The sequence below is a fragment of the Gracilinanus agilis genome, chromosome 2 (genome assembly GCF_016433145.1).
Source record: "Gracilinanus agilis isolate LMUSP501 chromosome 2, AgileGrace, whole genome shotgun sequence".
NCBI classification, from domain to species: domain Eukaryota; kingdom Metazoa; phylum Chordata; class Mammalia; order Didelphimorphia; family Didelphidae; genus Gracilinanus; species Gracilinanus agilis.
The window spans coordinates 333,906,827-333,925,973 of record NC_058131.1 but is presented as its reverse complement, the minus strand read 5'-3'; the positions used below and the strand labels follow the sequence as shown (position 1 = coordinate 333,925,973).

The window sequence follows — 19,147 nt, the reverse complement described above, 5'->3', positions numbered from 1 at the left end:
ATGTCATCAGGCATGATAGAGAGGGGGAGGGGAGCATCCCTGCCTGAGTCCCTCTGTCTTTTTAGTAATGAACTGGGTGGGTGCTGGGGGAGAGTGGCATGCGTGCCCACAGAGAGCGCTCTGTGTCTTTGGCACCCATGCCATAGGTTTACCATCACTGTTCTAGATTATGCCCTGAATAGATTATATTTCCTTTCTCTTAATGCAGCCTAATGGTAATTGCTGGCTTTTTTTATTTTTAATTAAAATTTTTTTCCTTGGTTACATAATTCATGTTATCTCCCTCTCCTCTTTCCTCTCCCCTCCCAGAGTTGACAAGCAATTCCACTAGGTTATACATGTTTTATCTCTCAAAACCCATTTCCACATCCACTGGGTTTTTTTAGCTGGTGCATCATACCACCAATTCAGGATGTTGGAGCTTATGGTCAACCTAGATCCTCAGCTCTTTTTCATGTACATTTCTTTTTGGTCAGATCTTCCCCAATCCAGGCAGGTGCAATTGTTTTTTTGAATTGAAAATCTGATTGTAGAACTTGGGTTGGGGAAGTAGGAAGAACCCTAGACAAGAAGTTAGGACAGTAGATCTGGAGTCCTCTAGCAAACTATAGCCTGGGGGCCAAATCCAAACCAAGGCCAGGTTTGTACTGCCTGGGATTTTAAAATAAAGTTTTATTGTGTTTAAAAATACAGAAATCTGTTCAGACTATAAGAAATGGGCAACTAGCTTGATTTGGCCTTTGGGTGATAATTTGTAGGCCCCCTGCCTTAGGGTTCAAGTCCTTGGAATTAACCAAGGCCTAGTATATAATGGGAAGCAAATTACTTTCCCTTTCTGAGACTCTTTTTCCTTATCTGTAAGGAAAAAAGGACTGGATTAAGGATCTCCAAGGTCCTATCTGGCTCTGACACTTTTTAAAAAATATTTTATTTTTGTTTTTTAAAAAACACCACAGTTACTTCTTAGTGTTCCTTGCCCCTAAGGAGACTTTTTCCTTATAGTTAAGTCAAACAGATTGTCTTACGTTGGCCTCACCCACAGCCCTGGACCCCTGTACAGAGAGGAAGCAGGGCCAACTTGACCATCTAGCCTCCAGAATTAAGACTGGTTGCTGAGTTTTAATGTCTTTTTTTTTTTAAACCCTTACTTTCCATCACAGAATCAATCTGATCAGAATCACTTTGACCACTCCAACTATATATCGGTTCCAAAGCAGAAGAGTGGTAAGGGCGGGGCAATGGGAGTGAAGTGACATACCCAAGGTCACATGGCTAGAAAATATCCGAGTTCACATTAGAACCCAGAACTCCCATCTTTACCTGGCTCTCCATCCACTGAGCTACCTAGCTGCCCTCTCTATTGTCTTAAAATTTTTGTTTTTTACTGAGCTTGATCACCAAAAATTTAACATTTTAATATGCAGAGACAAAAAGGACTGTATATGAAATTGGGCTGTTATATGTTGTTCAGTCATTTCAGTTGTGTCTGATTCTTTGTGACCACATTTGGGGTTTTCTTGGCAAAGATACTGGAGTTTTTGCCATTTCTTTCTCCAGCTCATTTTACTGATGAGGAAACTGAGGCAAACAGGGTTAAATGATTTGTCCAGGGTCACATATTCTTGGCAAAGATACCAGAATGGTTTGCCATTTCTTTTTCTAGCTCATCTTATAGATGAAGAAACCGAGGTAAACAGGATTAAATAACTTGCCCAGAGTCACCCAGCTAGAAAGTAGCTGAGCCCAGATTAGAACTCAGGAAGAGGAGTCTTGACTCCAGGATTGTTACACAGTTGTTTTTGTTTGTTTTAATCAATCTTTATGGATATCTTTTGTTTTCACATCACCAACATCTTCTGTTTTTCATAATTTAACATAGTCATTGTGTAGATTTTCTTTTTTAAAAAATCGTATTGCTATCTTTTATTATTTACATTTCCCAATAAATCCCTCTCTTACCCCCTTGAGGAGTGTCAAAAAAGGGGGAGAAATGTCATCAAAACTAAGGAATCCATGGAAGATGTCTGCTCTTGTATGGAGCACTATATTCCCCCAGCATCCCTCCTCTGGCCCTCCAGAGCTTGGCTATCATCGTTCAGTGGCCTTTAGCTTTGATCATTTCAGCACTGTTCTGTTTGCAGCATGGCGGTCATTATGGAGATTTTTGCTTTTAATCAGTTCTTTCCATCCTTCCTGAGTTCCTACACATCCTTCACATCCATTCTTTCTCACAGGGCATTCCTATTTGATGGAATCCATGCACCATGTTTTGTCTGGCCGTTCTCTGGCTGCCATCTTCCTCAGATCCCTTGTTGCCATAGAAAGTGCCCCTCTAAATACTTCTAGGGCTTGGTTCTTCCCCAGAATCTCTCTTGGGTCATCTTGTCTTGTGTTCTCTGATTCCAAGTCTTGTCTAGCACTCTTAGAATCCTGACAGAAGCAAGTCTTATTCCACCTCTAGTGACGGGGAGCTAACTAGAGCTCCTGTAGAGATGGTTTCTTCTACTTTGGAGCAGCTCCAGTTAATGGGAAGTTTTTACTTCCCTCAAATCCCAGGCTTGTTCCCTGTAACTTTCCCTCCCAAACCTCCCAGGTTCCTGTCTCTGGGTGGAAGCTATACAAAGGGAGCAGTCAGACTTCTCTTAAATCTTCTCTTCTATAGACGTCCCTGGTGTCTTCCCACTGTTCTAGAGCCTTGACTTCAAAGTTCTCTGTTACGGGGAAGTGGAAGCACCAGAGATGTCCATAAAAAACTTACAGAACAAAGAAAGGAGGTTATTCTGATCTGACTGGTGCGTCATGGAGCCATGCCAACTCTCCTGGGGTCTCCTTTTCTCTCATTTGCTCAGAGGAAGCAGATACAGCAGAAGGGGAACTACCTGGAGCTCCTGCAGCTGGACCAGAGGAGCCTAGTGCTGAGCACAGAGGCAGTAGAGTGCCCCATCTGCTACCTGAGCCTGGGGCCTGGCGAGGGAGTTGTCCTTCGAGAGTGTCTGCATGCCTTCTGCAAGTATGGCCCAGCGCCCTCACCTGAGCTGGGGCCTGGAAAGAAGAGGGTTGTCCAGAATAGGGGAGGTGGGGAATTGTCCCAGCATCCCAGAATCCCAGGGACCAAAGACCACCTAGAACCATCGGGCCTGAGTGGGAACCCCTCCCACAACTTCCCTGACAAGTGCGTGTGGGCTGCACCTCTAGTGACAGGGAGCTCACTCCCTATAGAGATATTTTACTTTGGAGCAGCTCTAATTAATGGGAAGTTTTTACTCCTATTAAACCCCACGCTTGTTCCCTATGATTTTCCCTCCCAAGGCCTCCAGTTCTTGTCTCTGGGTAGAAGCTATTAGAAGGCAGCTATCATAGCCCTCTTTAATCTTCTCTTCTACGGACATCCCTAGGGTTGTCACATTGTTATAGAATCTTGACTTACAAAGTGTTTTCCCATAATAATCATGTAAGGCAGATGTTTCAAGTATTATCCCCATTTTACTGAGGTGAATGCTGAGGCTTAGTAATAGGGTAGATCAAGGGGTGGGCCTTGGAGTGAAGAGGTCTTGGGCTTGAATTCTGCCTAAGACACTGATCCTTGGCATTTAACTTCTCTAGGTCTCAATTTTCTCATCTGTACATTGGGGATGATAATAGTGTCTACCTTCCTGAATGGTTGTCAGGATCAAATGAGATTTCTAAAATATTTTTAAAACACTGTATATTTAGCTATTATTATTTATTATTGTTAATCTTACCCAGATACCTAGGGCAAGTAGGTGGCACAATGGATAGAGCACCTGGTCTGGAGTCTAGAAGACCCAATTTCAAATCTATCCTCAGATACTTCCCAGGTGTCTGACCTTGGTTAAATCACTTAACCTAGTTTGTCTCAGTTTCCTTATCTGTAAAATGAGCTGGAGGAAGCAGACACCACTCTAGTATCTGTGCCAAGAAAACCCCAAATGGGCTCATGATGAAGAGTGAGACTTGACTGAACAGTCTAAACAACAAAACCAGATTCATTAAAAACTAATTAATTGTATTGTCCTGATAACTATTCATTATCAAATCAAAGATTTGCCCCAAGTGACCTGATTTTTTTTCTTTCTTTCCTTCTTTCTCTTTTTTCCTCTCTCCTTTCCTTCCTTTCTTCCTTGCTTCCCTTTCTTTCCCTTCCTTCCTTCTCATTCCCTTTTTTCCTTCCCTTCTTCCTTCCCTCCTTCCTTCTTTTTTCTTCCTTCCTTTTCTTCTTTTTCTTTCTTTTCTTCTTTCTCTTTCTTTCTTTCTATCTTTCTTTCTATCTATCTGTCTTTCTTTCTTTCTTTCTCTTTTTTCTCCCCTCTCCCTTCCTTCCCTTCTTTCCCTCTTTCCCTCCCTCCTCTCCCTTCTTTCCTTCCCTTTCCTTCTTCCTTCTTTTTTAAACCCTTACCTTCTGTCTTAAAATCTGTACTAAGTATAGGTGCCAAGGCAGAAGAGTAGTAAGAGCTAGGCAACAGGCATTAAATAACTTTCCCAGGGTCTGTCATTCTGCTAGGAAATGTCAGGCCAGATTTGAACCCAGGCCTTCCTGTCTCCAGTTCTGGATCTCAATCCACCCAGCCACCTGGCTGTCCCCATAATAGGCTTTCTACCAAGTCATAGTGCTTTTCTTTAGCCCTCTAGGACCAGCCTTAGCCCTCTCCATCTCTTTTTGAGGCCCAGAGCCTCAGTCTCCTTTTTCTCCTTTTCCCCCTTATCTTTGCCAGGGACTGCCTTCAGGGCACCATCCTGAATAGCCAGGAGGCTGAGGTTTCCTGCCCCTACATTGATGATACTTACTCCTGCCCAGGCAAGCTGCAGGAACGAGAGATCCGAGCGGTAAGGTCTGGGTGAGGGGGCAACCAGGGCATGCTGGGGAAGCTCATGACTTCTGTCTGTGGCAGCTGATGATGCCATGAATAGAGTGATGGGCTCTGGCGAGTCATTTAACCTCTGTGCCTCACTTTCCTCCACTGTAAAATGGGAGTAGTAAGAGCACTTCCCTTTCAGGATTGTGGTAAGGATGGAGTAAGTGAATATTTGTAAAGTGCTTAGCACAGTGCCTGTGGCTCTGTAGAAATGTTAGCCACCATTATTGTTGTTATTAATAATACTTTATTATCAGGGGCAGCTAGGTGGCTTAGTGGATTGAGAGCCAGGTTTAGGGAAGGGAGGTCCTGGGTTCAAATATGACTTCAGACACTTTCTAGCTATGTGACCCTGGGCAAGTCACTTGACCCCCATTGCCTAGCCCTTGCTACTCTTCTGTCTTGAAACCAAAACACAGTATTGAGTCTAAGATGGAAGGTGAGGGATTTTTAAAAAATACTTTTATTATCTGTGGTTCTCCTCCTGGGCATTAGCTGTGATCAGATCCCAACCATAGTTCTCCGTCTCGAGGGAGTGGGCAATGAAGGGGTGAAGGTGTGTGTGATTCACAGGCAGGGCTGTGGGGAGCTCTGGGGGAGGAGAAGCTCCTTGGAACTGGAGGTGGTCTGGGGACACTCCCTGGAGGAGGGGCTATTCCCTGGCTGGCCCCTTGAATGAATAATATTCAGAGAAGAGAAGGGAGGTAGCTCAGGTCTGTAATTCAACTATCATAAAATTCTGGGATCTAGAGGTTAGAAGGGAACCTAGAAGTTATCAAGGCAAGAACTGGTGGGGTACAGTGAAAGGAGCTATGGGTTTGCCTTAAATCCTAGCTTTGCTGCCTACTCTTTGGGCAAGTCACTTCAATTCTCTGGGCCTCCGTTTTGACATCTGTAAAGTGGGGCCAGAAGGTTGGACTAGATGGCCTAAAGTGATTCTGTGATTTTTTTTTTTAAACCTTTACTTTCAGTTTTATAATCTATGGGCTCCAAGACAGAAGAGCAGTAAGGGCTAGGCAGTGGGAGTTAAGTGACTTGCCCAGGGTCACACAGCTAGTGAGGCCACATTTGAACTCAGGACCCCTGCCTCCAGGCCCAGCCACAAAGCTGCCCCTGACCCCGGGATTCTTAATGATATACCTGACAAGTAGCCCTCCAGCCTTCCCCGGAACTGCTCAGCGGGCAGCCTTTGAGACAGCATTTTAATGCCAAGTTCCACATTAATGGCGCTCCCAGAGGTGGGAGGGGTTAACCTGGGAGGGCTTCCCGGGGCGGTGTCCGTTTAGCGGATGCTTGGAGGAGGCGGAGAGGTGCGTGGGGGCAGGCCAGCCGCAGTGAGGGTAAGTTGGTGACGGCAGCTCCTGAGCCCCGAGGACTACCAGCGCTTCCTGGACCTGGGAATCTCCATCGCCGAGAACAGAAGTGCCTTCAGCTATCACTGCAAGACCCACGACTGCCGGGGCTGGTGCTTCTTCGAGGACGACGTCAACGAGTTCACCTGCCCCGTGTGTGGGCGTGTTAACTGCCTGCTCTGCAAGGTCAGAGGTCGGGCCTGGGAGGGGGGGCGCGACGGGTCCACCCCTGGGCCAGACCCACTGAGCAGGCGCCCTCCCCCCCACAGGCCATTCACGAGAACATGAACTGCAAGGAGTACCAGGACGACCTCGCCCTGAGGGCCCAGAACGACGTCGCCGCTAGGCAGACTACTGAGATGCTCAAGGTGAGAGCTGCATCCGACCCCTGCCCTGGGCTCTGCGTGGGTCACATGATGGGGCTTCTGGGGCCCTCTCTGTTCTGGTTCTGAAGTGCGCAGGCGCCAGCTGCGGGAAGCGGGGCGTCTCAACTTGCCGTGGAGGGCGGCAGGTGTTGCATTCTGAGCGACCCTTCGGGCCCCGGATTGGGGTTTTCTTGGCAGAGACACAGGAGGGGTGATCCATTTCCTTCTCCTGCTATTTTACAGATGAGGAAACTGAGGCAGGCAGGGTGACGTGACTAGGGCCACCCAGCTGGGGTCGGGTTTTTCTAACTTCCGGGTCACCTGTACCACCTCGCCACCCCGAGAGTGGGCGGGATCTGGTTGATGATTATAATGCACATTTCTCTAAGTGAGTCAAAGTCTACCAAGGGTTATCCTCACAACCTCCTAGTAAGTAGTAGTGCATGGACTCCCGATTTACAGATGAGGAAAGTAAGTTCAGAGAAATTAAATAATTTGCACCAAGCTCACTGAACTACTATCGCAGCTGGACTCGAACTCCAGGGTTAAATATGGGGGGAACTATGGAGCTCCTGGTGAAAGGAGCTTGGAATCACGGGTCTTGGGTGGCTTTTTTTAGTTCTCACCGCCGCACTCTCAGTGTGACCTAGGAGAGGTCACTTTCTTTTCCTGGCCTTCTGTTTCCTCAATTGGAAAATGGACTCAACTAGGGCAATGTGATGGGGCTTTGGCCTAGAGTATCAGAGTTTAGTGGGGCATTGACAGCCTGTATCTTTTCAACAGAGCCTCACTCTTAGTTTAGCAGAAATTGTTAAAATGGTAAGATGCCAGATGGACCGCTTCTTTCTTCTTTTCCTTCACCCTGAGTGAATTCCCCCGAGCCTTGGTCTCACCCTGCTATCTGCCACTTTAGCAACCTTCCTACTTCCAGGGTCTTGGTGATGGGATGTGAGGCTTGTGGGGGTCAGTTGATCAGGCCCAGAGGTCCAATTGAATTTGCCAAATAAAATAGATAGGGTATTGGATAATTTGATTAAAAAAGGAAAGAAGAGAATCAAATTACCAGTATCAAAAATGAAAAGGGCAAATTCACCTCCATTGAAGAGGAAATTTTTGCCCAATTATATGACAACAAATTTGACAATATAGGTGAAGTGAATGCTTATTTACAAACAAAAGAGTAAATAGAAGACTTAAACAATCCCATCTCAGAAAAAGAAATTGAGCAAATCATCAATGCCTCCCTAAGAACAAATCCCCAGCAGGGCCAGTTGAATTTGCCATGATCTTGGTGGGTAGTGTTTTTTCCTCTGGGAGAAATGGTGCTTCTAATTCTGGGCCCTGGGACCAACTCATCCCCTGGGGCCTGTGTGTGAGGGAAGCCCTTTGTGGACACAGTGAGCTGTTGCTTTGGGCCAGCTGATTCTGGGGCTCCTGACTCCCTGTCACCATGGTTACTCTATAGCTGATGCTGCAGCAAGGTGAGGCCATGCACTGCCCTCAGTGCCAGATCGTGGTACAGAAGAAGGACGGCTGTGACTGGATCCGCTGTACCGTTTGCCACACAGAGATTTGCTGGGTTACCAAAGGGCCACGCTGGGGCCCCGGAGTGAGTCCTGGGCCCTGGGGAACAGGGAAGGAGCTTCCAGGGCCCAGGAAACCTGGGGGGTGGAGCCCTGGGGAAAGCCCTCATAAGGACCCTTTTGGAAGCCCTATCCTGGAGCTGTCCAGGTCTGGCTGCCCCCCCCCCTTGTGTACCCAGGACTTGTGGGTGGCCCAGGGGATTCTGGGTGCTCTACATGGTAAGTATTGTGCTATTCAGAACCCCCAGACTCTCATTGGCATCCCTAGGGGAGTCCTTGAGATGGGAAAGCCACCTCCCTTCATTCCTCTCCTTCCTTTCTAACTTGGTCATCCCACTTACAGTTCCTTCCTCCTTCCTCCCTCTGCTAATCAGGGTGTTGGGGACACCAGTGGGGGCTGCCGCTGCCGGCTGAATGGAATCCCTTGCCACCCCAGCTGCCAGAACTGTCACTGAGGACCCTTGAGGAGGCCCAGAGTGGATCCTGGCCAGGACTAGACAGCCATCAGGGCAGAACCACCCTCAGGGAACTGACTTCCTGGCAGATGCCTTTCCCTAGCCCCCTGCCCCAGCAGGCCCCTAGTGGGGATGCCCCTTCCAGCACAGATCAGGGATGACCAGGTGTACTTTGGACATGGGGGGGAGACTGCTGCCTCTCTGTGCCATTAGAAGGGCCCCACTGGGGAGGAACCGCAGGGTCCCTGGTGCCTCCTCAGGATGTGAGCTAATTCCAGTGCCTTTGTTTCTTTGGGAACTCTTGGCCAGGCTTCCAGCAGAACAGACCTCTAGGCCCCTTCTCTGCTGCTATTGCTACACTGCCCATGTCCTGGCTTTAACCATGCTCTGGAAAGCTGACAACGCTGAGGCTACCCACTCTGAGCCTTAATCACCCACAGACTTCACAGTCTGGGCAGATCTATCCGCACTCTGGCCATTGGCCGCCTATATACCTGTAGGTAACAGAGCCTTGTACAGGCACAAAGATGGGGCTTTCCTTTTCCCCAGCTGCTGGGGTTTGTAGACCAACCCCCAGCACACTTGAGGGGGGCCTCCTTACATGCATGGGCCCCTGGATTACTGAGGGAGGAGAGGACCCTCTGCCTAGGGTAAAGCACCTTGAACCTTCTGCATCCCATATGTTCACATTAAAGTTTTCTTTGGAAAAAATGGATCTGTCATCTTTAAGAGTATGTGCTAGTGCAGCTAGGAGGCTCGATGGATAGAGACAGGAGATCCTGAGTTCAAATCTGGCCTCAGACACTTCTCAGCTGTGTGACCCTGGGCAAGTCACTTAACCCCAATTGCCTAGCCCTTACTGCTCTTCTGCCTTGGAACCAATACACAGTATTGATTCTAAGATGGAAGGTAAGGACCTCTAAAGGGTCGTTTTATTTTTTTAACTTAACCTTAAATCTGCCCCAGTACAACTTCTTCCATCCCAAGTAGAATAAAGGAGATACTTTGCTCATGATCCCAGAGAAAATTAATAGCATAACTGTTACATTACACCATCTTCATCCCAAGAGTCTCACTGGATTACCCAAGGAGGCCTGTTTTGCCTTCTCCGTCTGTTGATCATTGCTTGTCTTGTTAGAATACCTGGGTATTCACATAGCACAATGGTTTGCAGCATTCTAAGAAGCTAGAATCATCCTGCCTGTAGCATCTCTGACAAGTCTTCTAGTATGTACTTGAAGACTGACCTCTAGAGGTAGCCCTTTGTGCTTTTGGACAGCTCTCAAGCTTTTTTCCTGTAGGAAGTTGAAATTTGCCTCCTACCCTTCATTCCACATTCTGCTGCTCCCACCAGACAGCACTTCAGAAGGCTTAAAGGTAGATGTGAGTAAGTTCTGCCCCTTCCCCCAAGTCCAACCTTTTCCCTAGGCTCAACAGTTCCTGTCACTGGTTCTTGTTATGACATGGTTTCTAGTATAGTGAGAAAATGAATAGCCACTGGATCAGGAGGGTAAAGAGAGCATACTCTAAAATCTAAAGTTGTGGGGGGAGGGCTGCTCCAAGTATATCTTTGTGTGACCTGCAAGAACACACGCCCATTGTGGTTCCAAATATTTTGCTATAAGAAATGGTCATTTAAAAGCCAGAGTAATAAAACTCCACAAGAGGCATGATGCGAAGTAATGGACAGAGAAGTCAAGATGACCTGTGTTCAAGTCCCATCTCTGACACAAATATGTTGGTAACCCTAGATAAGCCATTTTTTTTATTTTTTGCAAACTATATTTAACCCTCATTTACATGTAAAAACAGTTTCCAACATTAAAAAAGAATTTTGAGTCTCAAATTCCACCACTACCACCACCCTACCCTGGCCAGATTGTAAACAATCTCATAGATTTTACATGTGTAATAATGTAAAATGTTTTCTTATATAAACCCTTTTGTGGAAGGAAACGAGCCAAAAAAAAATTCAGAAAGTGAACAAAATTCACTTTGGTCTTGGATTCAGATTCCATCAGTTCTTTTTCTGGAAACAGATGGCATTTTTTATCATGAGTCTTTTGGAATTCTTTTGGATTATCGTATTGCTGAGAATAGCTAACTTATTCATAGTTGTTCATTGTACAGTATTCCTGTCATTGTACAGTGTTCTCCTGATTCTGCTTATTTCACTCTATTTCAGTTCGTGTAAGTTTTTCCAGGTTTTCTGAGCTCCTCATTTCCTATAGCACAATAGTATTCTTTTACAATCATATACTTAACTTATCCATTCCCCAATTGGGTATCCTCAAATTTAACAAGTCTTTATTTTATTTTTAAAAACCCTTTTTGTCTTAGTAACAATTTTAGGACAAAGGGCAAGGACTAAACAAATATTCTTCACAAGATGAAGATTCAAAAAATAAATAAGTGACTCGCCCAGAGTCACACAGCTGGGAAGACTGTGAGGTCATATTTGAACCCAGGCCCTCCCAACTTCAGACCTGTTATTCTATTCACTATGCTACCTAGCTGCCCCCAAACCAGTTATTTTATACTGTCAGTTGCAGAATATATACTATCTGCATTGATAGAGGGAGTTCCCTGTTCCATAGAAATCACTATTCTGGTATCCCAAAATTATAAGAAATAAAACACTCGACAGTGCTTGGGTCAGCCATCTCCACCTAATGGCAATAGCTACTTTACCATCATCAAGAAAATAAAGGTATCAACTGAGCTGAACTTTTATGTATTCTCCACCAAAAGCTTGTTATCAGTCAGAGAATGGTGGAATGTCCTGTCTCACCGCACCCTCAGTGGTAGATTCAAGTGGTTCACCAAATGTCAAAAACAGAAAAGAACCCAAATACACCAAAAAAATTCATAGCATTTTTTGTGGTTGTGAAGACCTGGAAACAAAATAGATGCTTATCAGTTGGGGAATGGCTAAAAAAATTCTGGTACATTTTTGGGACAGAAGGAATATGAAGAATTCAGAGAAGCATCGAAAGACACATGCAAACCATTAGAGAGTGATGCACACAGAAGCAGGGAAATGGAAAGTGCCATCATCAAAGCTGTGTGCTGCCATTATAAATGGCCTTATCAGGCCCTCATAAGAAGTGGGAAAAAATCCTTTGATTCTTTGAACAAATGGGGGAATATCACATATATGCATCCGACCCAGGTAATATGTTGTCTGGTTTTGTTGAACTGCTCTGTTCTTTCGTTCCTTTTAGCAACCCTTGCCCCACCTCCCCACTCCCACAAATTGCAGAAAAGCAAGATATAACTCTTCTCACAGTTATATATAGTTGAGGAAAACTTATCCCCATGTTCGCTCTTTCCAGAAAATACTAGTCTCACCTGCACACTTTGAACTCATCATCTCTCTACCAGGAAGTAGGTAGTACATGTCATCATCTGTTGTTTTTGCATCGATCATAATTTTTTTTTTAATTTTGCCTTCTGTTTTAGAATCAATTCTAAGTATCAGTTCCAAGGCAGAAGAGCAGTAAGGGTTAGGCAATAAGGATTAAGTGACTTGCCCAGTGTCACACAACTAGAAAGTATCTGAGGCCAGATTTGAACCCATAACCTCCCATCTCCAAGCCTGGCATTCTAATCACTGTAGCACCTAACTAACCCCATTAATCATATTCTTACAGCTTCCAAAGTTATTGGTCTTTACAATGTCATTATTATATAAATTGTTCTGGTTCTGTTCCTTTCACCCCTTCATCACTTCTCCAATTCTCAGGTTTCAATTCCTTTTAATAAGCTCCATAATATTTCATTATATTCACATATCATATATGGTTTGTTTAGTCATTCCCAAATTGAGGGGCAACCCCTTAATTTCTGAGACTGCACCATTTTTTCTTCTAATTTAATCTATATCTCTTTTAAACAAGAGGTGGCTTTCTGGAATAGTATCTATATAGAAAAGGTGATGTAAAAACAAACCCCTTTTTCCCTTTTAAACTGGAGCTGAGGCACAGCCAGGTGGCTAAGTGGATAGAGAGCCAGGCCTGGAGATAGGAGGTCCTGGGTTCAAATTTTTCCTCAGATACTTCCTCGCTGTGTGACCCTGGACAAGTCACTTAACCCCAATTGCCTAGCCCTTAGTGCTCTTCTGCCTTGGAACTGATAAAAGATTCTAAGTCAGAAGATGAAGATTCAAAAAATAAATAAGTAAATAAACTAGATCTCTGATTTCTTGTTTGGGTGTTCCTGATGAGGAACTTTCTCATCCTATGTAGGTTATCACCTATTCTGCAATTTAGAATTTTAGAGAATTGAGAACTGAGAGTAACTGACTTGTTCAAGGTCATAGAGCCAGCCAGCAAATGGTGAAGGTCATACTTGAAGCCAATTCTTCCAGCCTTTGGTCTGTTACCTTGCCCCACCTCTTAAGAATACATGAATAAAATTATGATTAAAAAAAAGATAATGCAAAGACTCTGGAAAGAGCAGAGGGAAAACATAGTTATATAAAAAAACTTAAATAGAAACATTAAAAAAAGAATGCAGTGAAGCAGATGGATAAAAACAAAGATAAGTTTTAATATATTAATACATTTTTAAAAAATCAAAATTGATGAATAGATTCAGAGTCTGGAGTATTCTTCTCCACAGCCTCCCTGGAATGTCAATTTTCCTCCAGGGAAAATAGAATGGAAGAGAGGAGGAAAGAGAATGGGAGCAGAGGGAAGAAAAAAGGGGGAGACTTGATTGAGAGTGGGGAGAGCAGAAGAAGGGAGAAAGGAGGAAAGAAAATGAGAGAATGAGGGAGGTCATAGAAGAGAGGGAAATCGGGAGAGAGGAAAAGAGGAAAGATGGGAAAACGGACGAAAGGAAGGAGAGAGACACAGAGACGCAGCCCAAGCCCTCAACAAGCACTGTGAGCCTTGCCCACCCGCTCTCTGCCCACTGCTCCCCCAGCCTGGCCCACTCGGATAGCTTCCAAAACCGTCGCTTAGCGCGACAATTGAAGACCTACGACGTCCCCAGCCACTCAAATCGCCACTGCCGGCATTTCCGGTCCCGGCTGGCACTGGCACGGGCGGAAACCCGGAGAACGAAGAGGAAAGAGCCGCATCATTTCCTTGACTTCTTTCCTCAGGCTGTGTGCTCGCTGCCACCGGAGACACCTACAAGGTCAAACCAGAGACGAAAAAAGCTGTCCTGCTGGTCTTCGTGGTTTGCTCCCACCCCTCCCCCTTGTGCCCGGCGCTCTGCTTGTGGGAAAGGCTCTGAAATGGATCACATTTATACTTCAGTCTTTCTAGGGGTACTTGAGCTTTCTGACTGCTCATTCATTCGTTCAATCATTCAACCCGATACTTACACAAAGGATTTGGTTTCTCGGTGCATATGAACGTTATGTTTACACTATCCTATCATCTATTAAGTGTGCAATAGGATTGTCCAAAAAAATGTGCAGACCTTAATTTAAAAGTATTTGATTGATTAGAAGAGAGCTAACCCTCCGAGCCTGCAGCAAGTCATCTTTTTACTTACTGGTGAAGGGTCTTGCCTTGATATTGATGGCTGCGGACTGATCACGGGCCGGTGGCTGTGACAGCTTCTCAGAATAAGATCCTAATGAAGTTTGCAGCTTCCATGAACTCTTCCTTTCACTTGAACGCTGACAGGCCATTGCAGGGTTATTCCTTCTCTAGGAACTGGGAAGCCAGAGAGAGGGAGAGAGATTGGAACAGCCTTCAGTGAAGCAGTCAGAACACACATAACATTTATCGATTAAGTTTGAGTATGGGGGGGAGGCTTGTGATGCCCCCAAACAATTACAAAGGTAACGTCAAAGATATAGATCATAGATATAGTTATAACATATAATAATAATGATATAACATAATAGATATAGAAGTGACAATATAGATATATCTAGCTAAAGAAAAATATAAGATATGTTTACATATAAATATAATAGATATGTAAATAACTAATGTAGATAATATATAAATATATCTACATATAAATATATTATAATAGGTACATATAAAGATATAATAGATATGTAAATAATAATATAAATATAATAGGTATCTAGCTATATAAATATATTTTATAGATACATGTAAAGCTATAATCAATAATACAGATAATATATAAATATATCTACATATAAATATAATAGGTACATATAAAGATATAATAGATATGCACATGATATAGATATAAGTATAATAGATATATCTTTATGCAAATATATTATAATAAAATATAAATATATATAACAGATATAATCAATAGATATATAAATAACAATGATATAGGTAGATATATAAAAAAAATAAATGTAATAGATATATATAAATACATATAATAGTTACATATAAATAAAACAACAACAGATATAATTAATATGTAAATAATATGTAGATAATATATCCATATAATAGATTTGTATCTACTTATAAATATATTATAATAGATACATATACATAAAGATATGACAGAAAAATAATAGATTTATAACACTAATACAGATAGATATGGATAATACATAAATATAATAGACATATCTACATGTAAATATGCTATTATGGATATATAAATATAGATATAACATGATATATATAAATAATATAGATAGATATCAATAATATATAAATATATTTGATATATCTATATAATTGTATATATTATAATAGATGCATAAAAATATAATAATAGTAGACAAATAATATAGATAATATAATTAATATATATGACTATTATAATAGATACATGTAAATACATATATAACAGGTATAATAATAATGAAAAAGTTTGAAATATTGCAAAAATTACCAAAATGTGACACAGACATGATATGTACACAGGCTGTTAGAAAACTGATGCTGATATAATTGCCCAAGGCAGAGTTGCCAGAAACTTTAGAGAAAAAAAAAAAAACCAATATCTTCAAAAGACAATAAAATGAGGTATATTGAACTCCAACCAAGCTGTTTGCTCCCAGAAAAGTAAATTTAGCCTCTAGATCTCAGATTTCTCTTCTGTAAATGGGGATAATAAGCATCTGGTGGCTCTGCTTTTGTGCTCTATAAATCTTAAAGTGCTATCTAAATGCATCAGTGCTTCAACCATGGGAACTTTGTCCACCCACTCAGATCACATCCTAACCAAAATTGAGTAGTTAGGTTGTCTAAGGCTCAGATAAATCTAATAAGTGACTCAGAACCTGAGGAGGCTTCTTGACTCCAAGTTCATAATCATAAACTCTGCCTCTCACTGTAGAGATGAGTTCTTTTACAAAGGCAATGGGGAAATGGTGGAAGGAAAGGTTTTGTCCTTTTATTGGACTTCCAGGCACCAGGGGATGGGTAGGGCTAAGTTTTCCAGGCCCTGACATCATGTAATCTTCAACTGTGGAAATGAGGACTTAGGGGAAAGATCATCTATAATATATCAGAGGAAAATTTCCACTCCAGAACATGGCTTGGAGAAGAAGTAGAACCTCAGAACTAAAGCCAAAAACTGTTATGTTTTATGAAAGAGGAAGGGGATGTGGCTGAACCACAAGTACTGGGGGAAAAAAATAGAAGCAAAACTAGAGAGTGAAAGCAATCTTTCCTGGTTGAGATCAGAATGAATTCCTGTGCCAGTTGTTACCTTCTTTCAGCCTTCTCCAGACTTTGCCCCAGCCATGTGCTAGGCCCAACTTTGGGCCTATTTTGCTTTTCTTTTTTTTTAGAGAACTAACATTGGGGTAAAAAAAGTCATGATGATTCATTTTCCTATTGTGCTTATCTCACAACTGCCTATTGTGGGGGGTTGAACACTCTATTCTGAATGTAAACTTGTATGCCAAAAGGGACTGCCCCTTAAATGGCTTATTGTTAATGCGCCTAGCAAACATTGGTTTGTTCTCTCTTTCTCTTTCATTTCCCTCTTATCTCTAACTATTGTAGTTTCTGATTATATAAAATGATTCATTAGGGAGACTAGTCTCCCAAAGAATCACAGGGGGGATTGTGAAAGGGAATTTCTTTGTTCTCTTTTCTGAGTTTACACTTGTAAAAAGGAATTCTTTATTCCCTGTGTCTATTCTGAGTTAACACTTGGTTAAACAATAACTTAAGTACCCTTACTTAGTACCTCACTAGGTTGTGAAGATAGGATTAACTCTTCTTTGTCCACTTTTGGACTGAACCAACAAAAGCTTGAACTAGATGGAGGAGTTCACAAGTCACTTACTACAATGGGTGACAACTCCAGAAACTTGTGAACACCTTCAGAGGCCTTTGATAAGAGTTCACCCCTCCTGAAGCTGAAAACTAATTCCCACAAACACTGTCCCCTGGGCAGTACTAGTACCATAAAAGCCATGCATCCTTCAGCTTGAGTGAGTCTTATGGAGATAGCCTCCTGACTGGAGAGAGTCTTCAAGGGTGCTTTGCTGGAGACTGCGGCTTGGATTGTGGGCTTGGAGCTCAGCTTCAACTTGGACTCTGACTCCTGGACTACTTTGTGGGGTGAGTGAAAGGCTGACTCCTTTCCTAGTTTCTGGAGAGACTGGCTTCCGTCTCGGAGGAGGCCACATGGTTACTCACTACTGACCTTCCTGATTGAGAGCTAATTAATCTCTGCTTGGATTAAGATAGGATAGATAATCTTTCTAACCCCCTCACATTTCTCTTCTTTATTGTTTCTTCTCTATTTGTATATATTTGTAAATAAATTTCTGACTTGAGATATAATAAATATTGGAGAGCACATAATTTCATAAAATTATTGTCCAACCATTAAATTTAACCGCTTACATTTCAGGACACTAGTTTGGGGAATTATCAAGAAGGAAATAGAGATCCGGAAAGGGGAAATAAATAATGTGTTTATGTGGCAAAAATTTAATCACACCAGTACAAAACTCAAAGCTAAATAGGTTTATTGAGAAGTGACCAGTCTCACAATAAAGCAAGACTCTGGTCAGGATCAAAATCAAAGACTCTGAGCCTCAAGAGATAGAAATAGAAATCTGATGACATCCTGTCATAAAAGACAGACTGAATACAAAATTTTTCACATGTATAGCACAAGTGCCGAATAAGCCAGAAAGTGTAAAAAAAAAAAAACCTATGGGTGATAACTTTATATCTATTATTATTATTACTGACAGTTCAAAAATCTTTTCAGTAAAGGGTTAGGATCTAATGTTTTTTTTCTGCTGACAAGTAGGAGTCAGCAGTTAGATGGATGACATTTATGACTGGCATTTGCACCCGAGATACTTTTGGACCCAAAAGCAGCCCTCTACCTCCTGTCTTATGATTTTGCAACAGGGAGGGGTGGGCTTGGTTGAAACTTTTGGGTTTCAGGCTTAAGGTCAAAATGATTATCAGCAAGATTTGATACCACCCTTAAACTGTATTTTTCTTATCTAATGTTTATAATTCATATAAAGCAAATTATATTATGTATGTTATAATCATAAAGGCTAATACTATTATAATCATAAAAGGGGGTAGGGGATTTCACACTTACAATCATCTTCCTCATTTGTGGCAAAACTGATATTGGAACCCAGGGCTACAGGTAGCCAAATTCAGGACGTTTCCAGCTGAACCACAAGCTATACTTAGTGTGACATCCAAGAGGGGCAGAAAGGATTGAGGCCAGGAAACCAGAGCAGTACTTTTCAGCTTTCCCCTATTCTGTAGCCCAATTATTAGTGTTCTAGTTCTAGAGGCAGGACATTCAAGGAAAACATCTATCTCTTTTAATAAAAAGTTTTTTTTATTGATTTGGGCTAAAAAATCAGTTTATTAGTCAGTCTAGCATTGCCCAATAATTAATGGGTCAGTGATCAAAAGACCTATTGATCTCTTTAACTTTTTTTTGCATCACTATAATTTCCCCCACTTTCCCACCCCTAGGGGCAGCTATGTGATGCAATGGATAGAACACTAGGCCTGGAGTCAAGAAGACCTGAATTCAAATCTGAATTCAGATATGTACTAGCTGTGTGACCCTGGGCAAGTCACTTAACCATACTTGCCTCAGTTCCTCAACTGGAAAAATGAGCTGGAAGAGGAAATGGCAAGCCACTCCAGTTTCATTTTTGATGAAGGGACACAATCAAGATTCTGTCTTTGTGTACCAAGAGTACTTTAAATTAAATATTTATTTAGAATTTATTTTCCCATGGTTACATGATTCATTATTTTTTCCTACCCCTCTTCCCTCCAACCTCCCAGAGCTGACAAGCAATTCCACAGGGTTATACATGCATCATTGTTCAAAACCTCCAATAGTATTTTAAACTGTGGAAGTGCTGTGGTTCAGTTATTTTTCAGCATGCCTAACTCTTCATGACCTCGTTTGGGGTTTTCTTGGCAGAGATACTGGAGTGGTTTGCCTTTTCCTTCTTCAGCTCATTTTTCAAAGGAGGAAACTGGGGCAAACAGGGTGAAGTGATTTGACCAGGGTCATCCAGCTAGTAAGTATCTGAGGTCAGATTTGAATTTGGGTCTTCCTGACTCCAGGCCAGGCACTCTATCCACTATG

The 19,147-nt window shown here is 42.5% G+C and overlaps 1 protein-coding gene across 3 annotated transcripts in view; it reads left to right on the top strand.

Moving 5' to 3' along the window:
• RBCK1 (RANBP2-type and C3HC4-type zinc finger containing 1) overlaps positions 1–9,340 on the top strand; it is a 28,056-nt gene extending 18,716 nt beyond the window's left edge. For all 3 annotated transcript variants that reach the window (XM_044664285.1, XM_044664284.1, XM_044664286.1), the window contains 6 exons: positions 2,850–3,010; positions 4,734–4,845; positions 6,233–6,412; positions 6,496–6,594; positions 8,057–8,200; positions 8,549–9,340. In XM_044664285.1, coding sequence (XP_044520220.1) covers positions 2,850–3,010; positions 4,734–4,845; positions 6,233–6,412; positions 6,496–6,594; positions 8,057–8,200; positions 8,549–8,629 — 777 coding nt within the window. In that variant the 3' untranslated portion in view covers positions 8,630–9,340. The remainder of the gene's footprint in view (positions 1–2,849; positions 3,011–4,733; positions 4,846–6,232; positions 6,413–6,495; positions 6,595–8,056; positions 8,201–8,548) is intronic.
• The last annotated feature ends 9,807 nt before the right edge of the window (positions 9,341–19,147 follow it).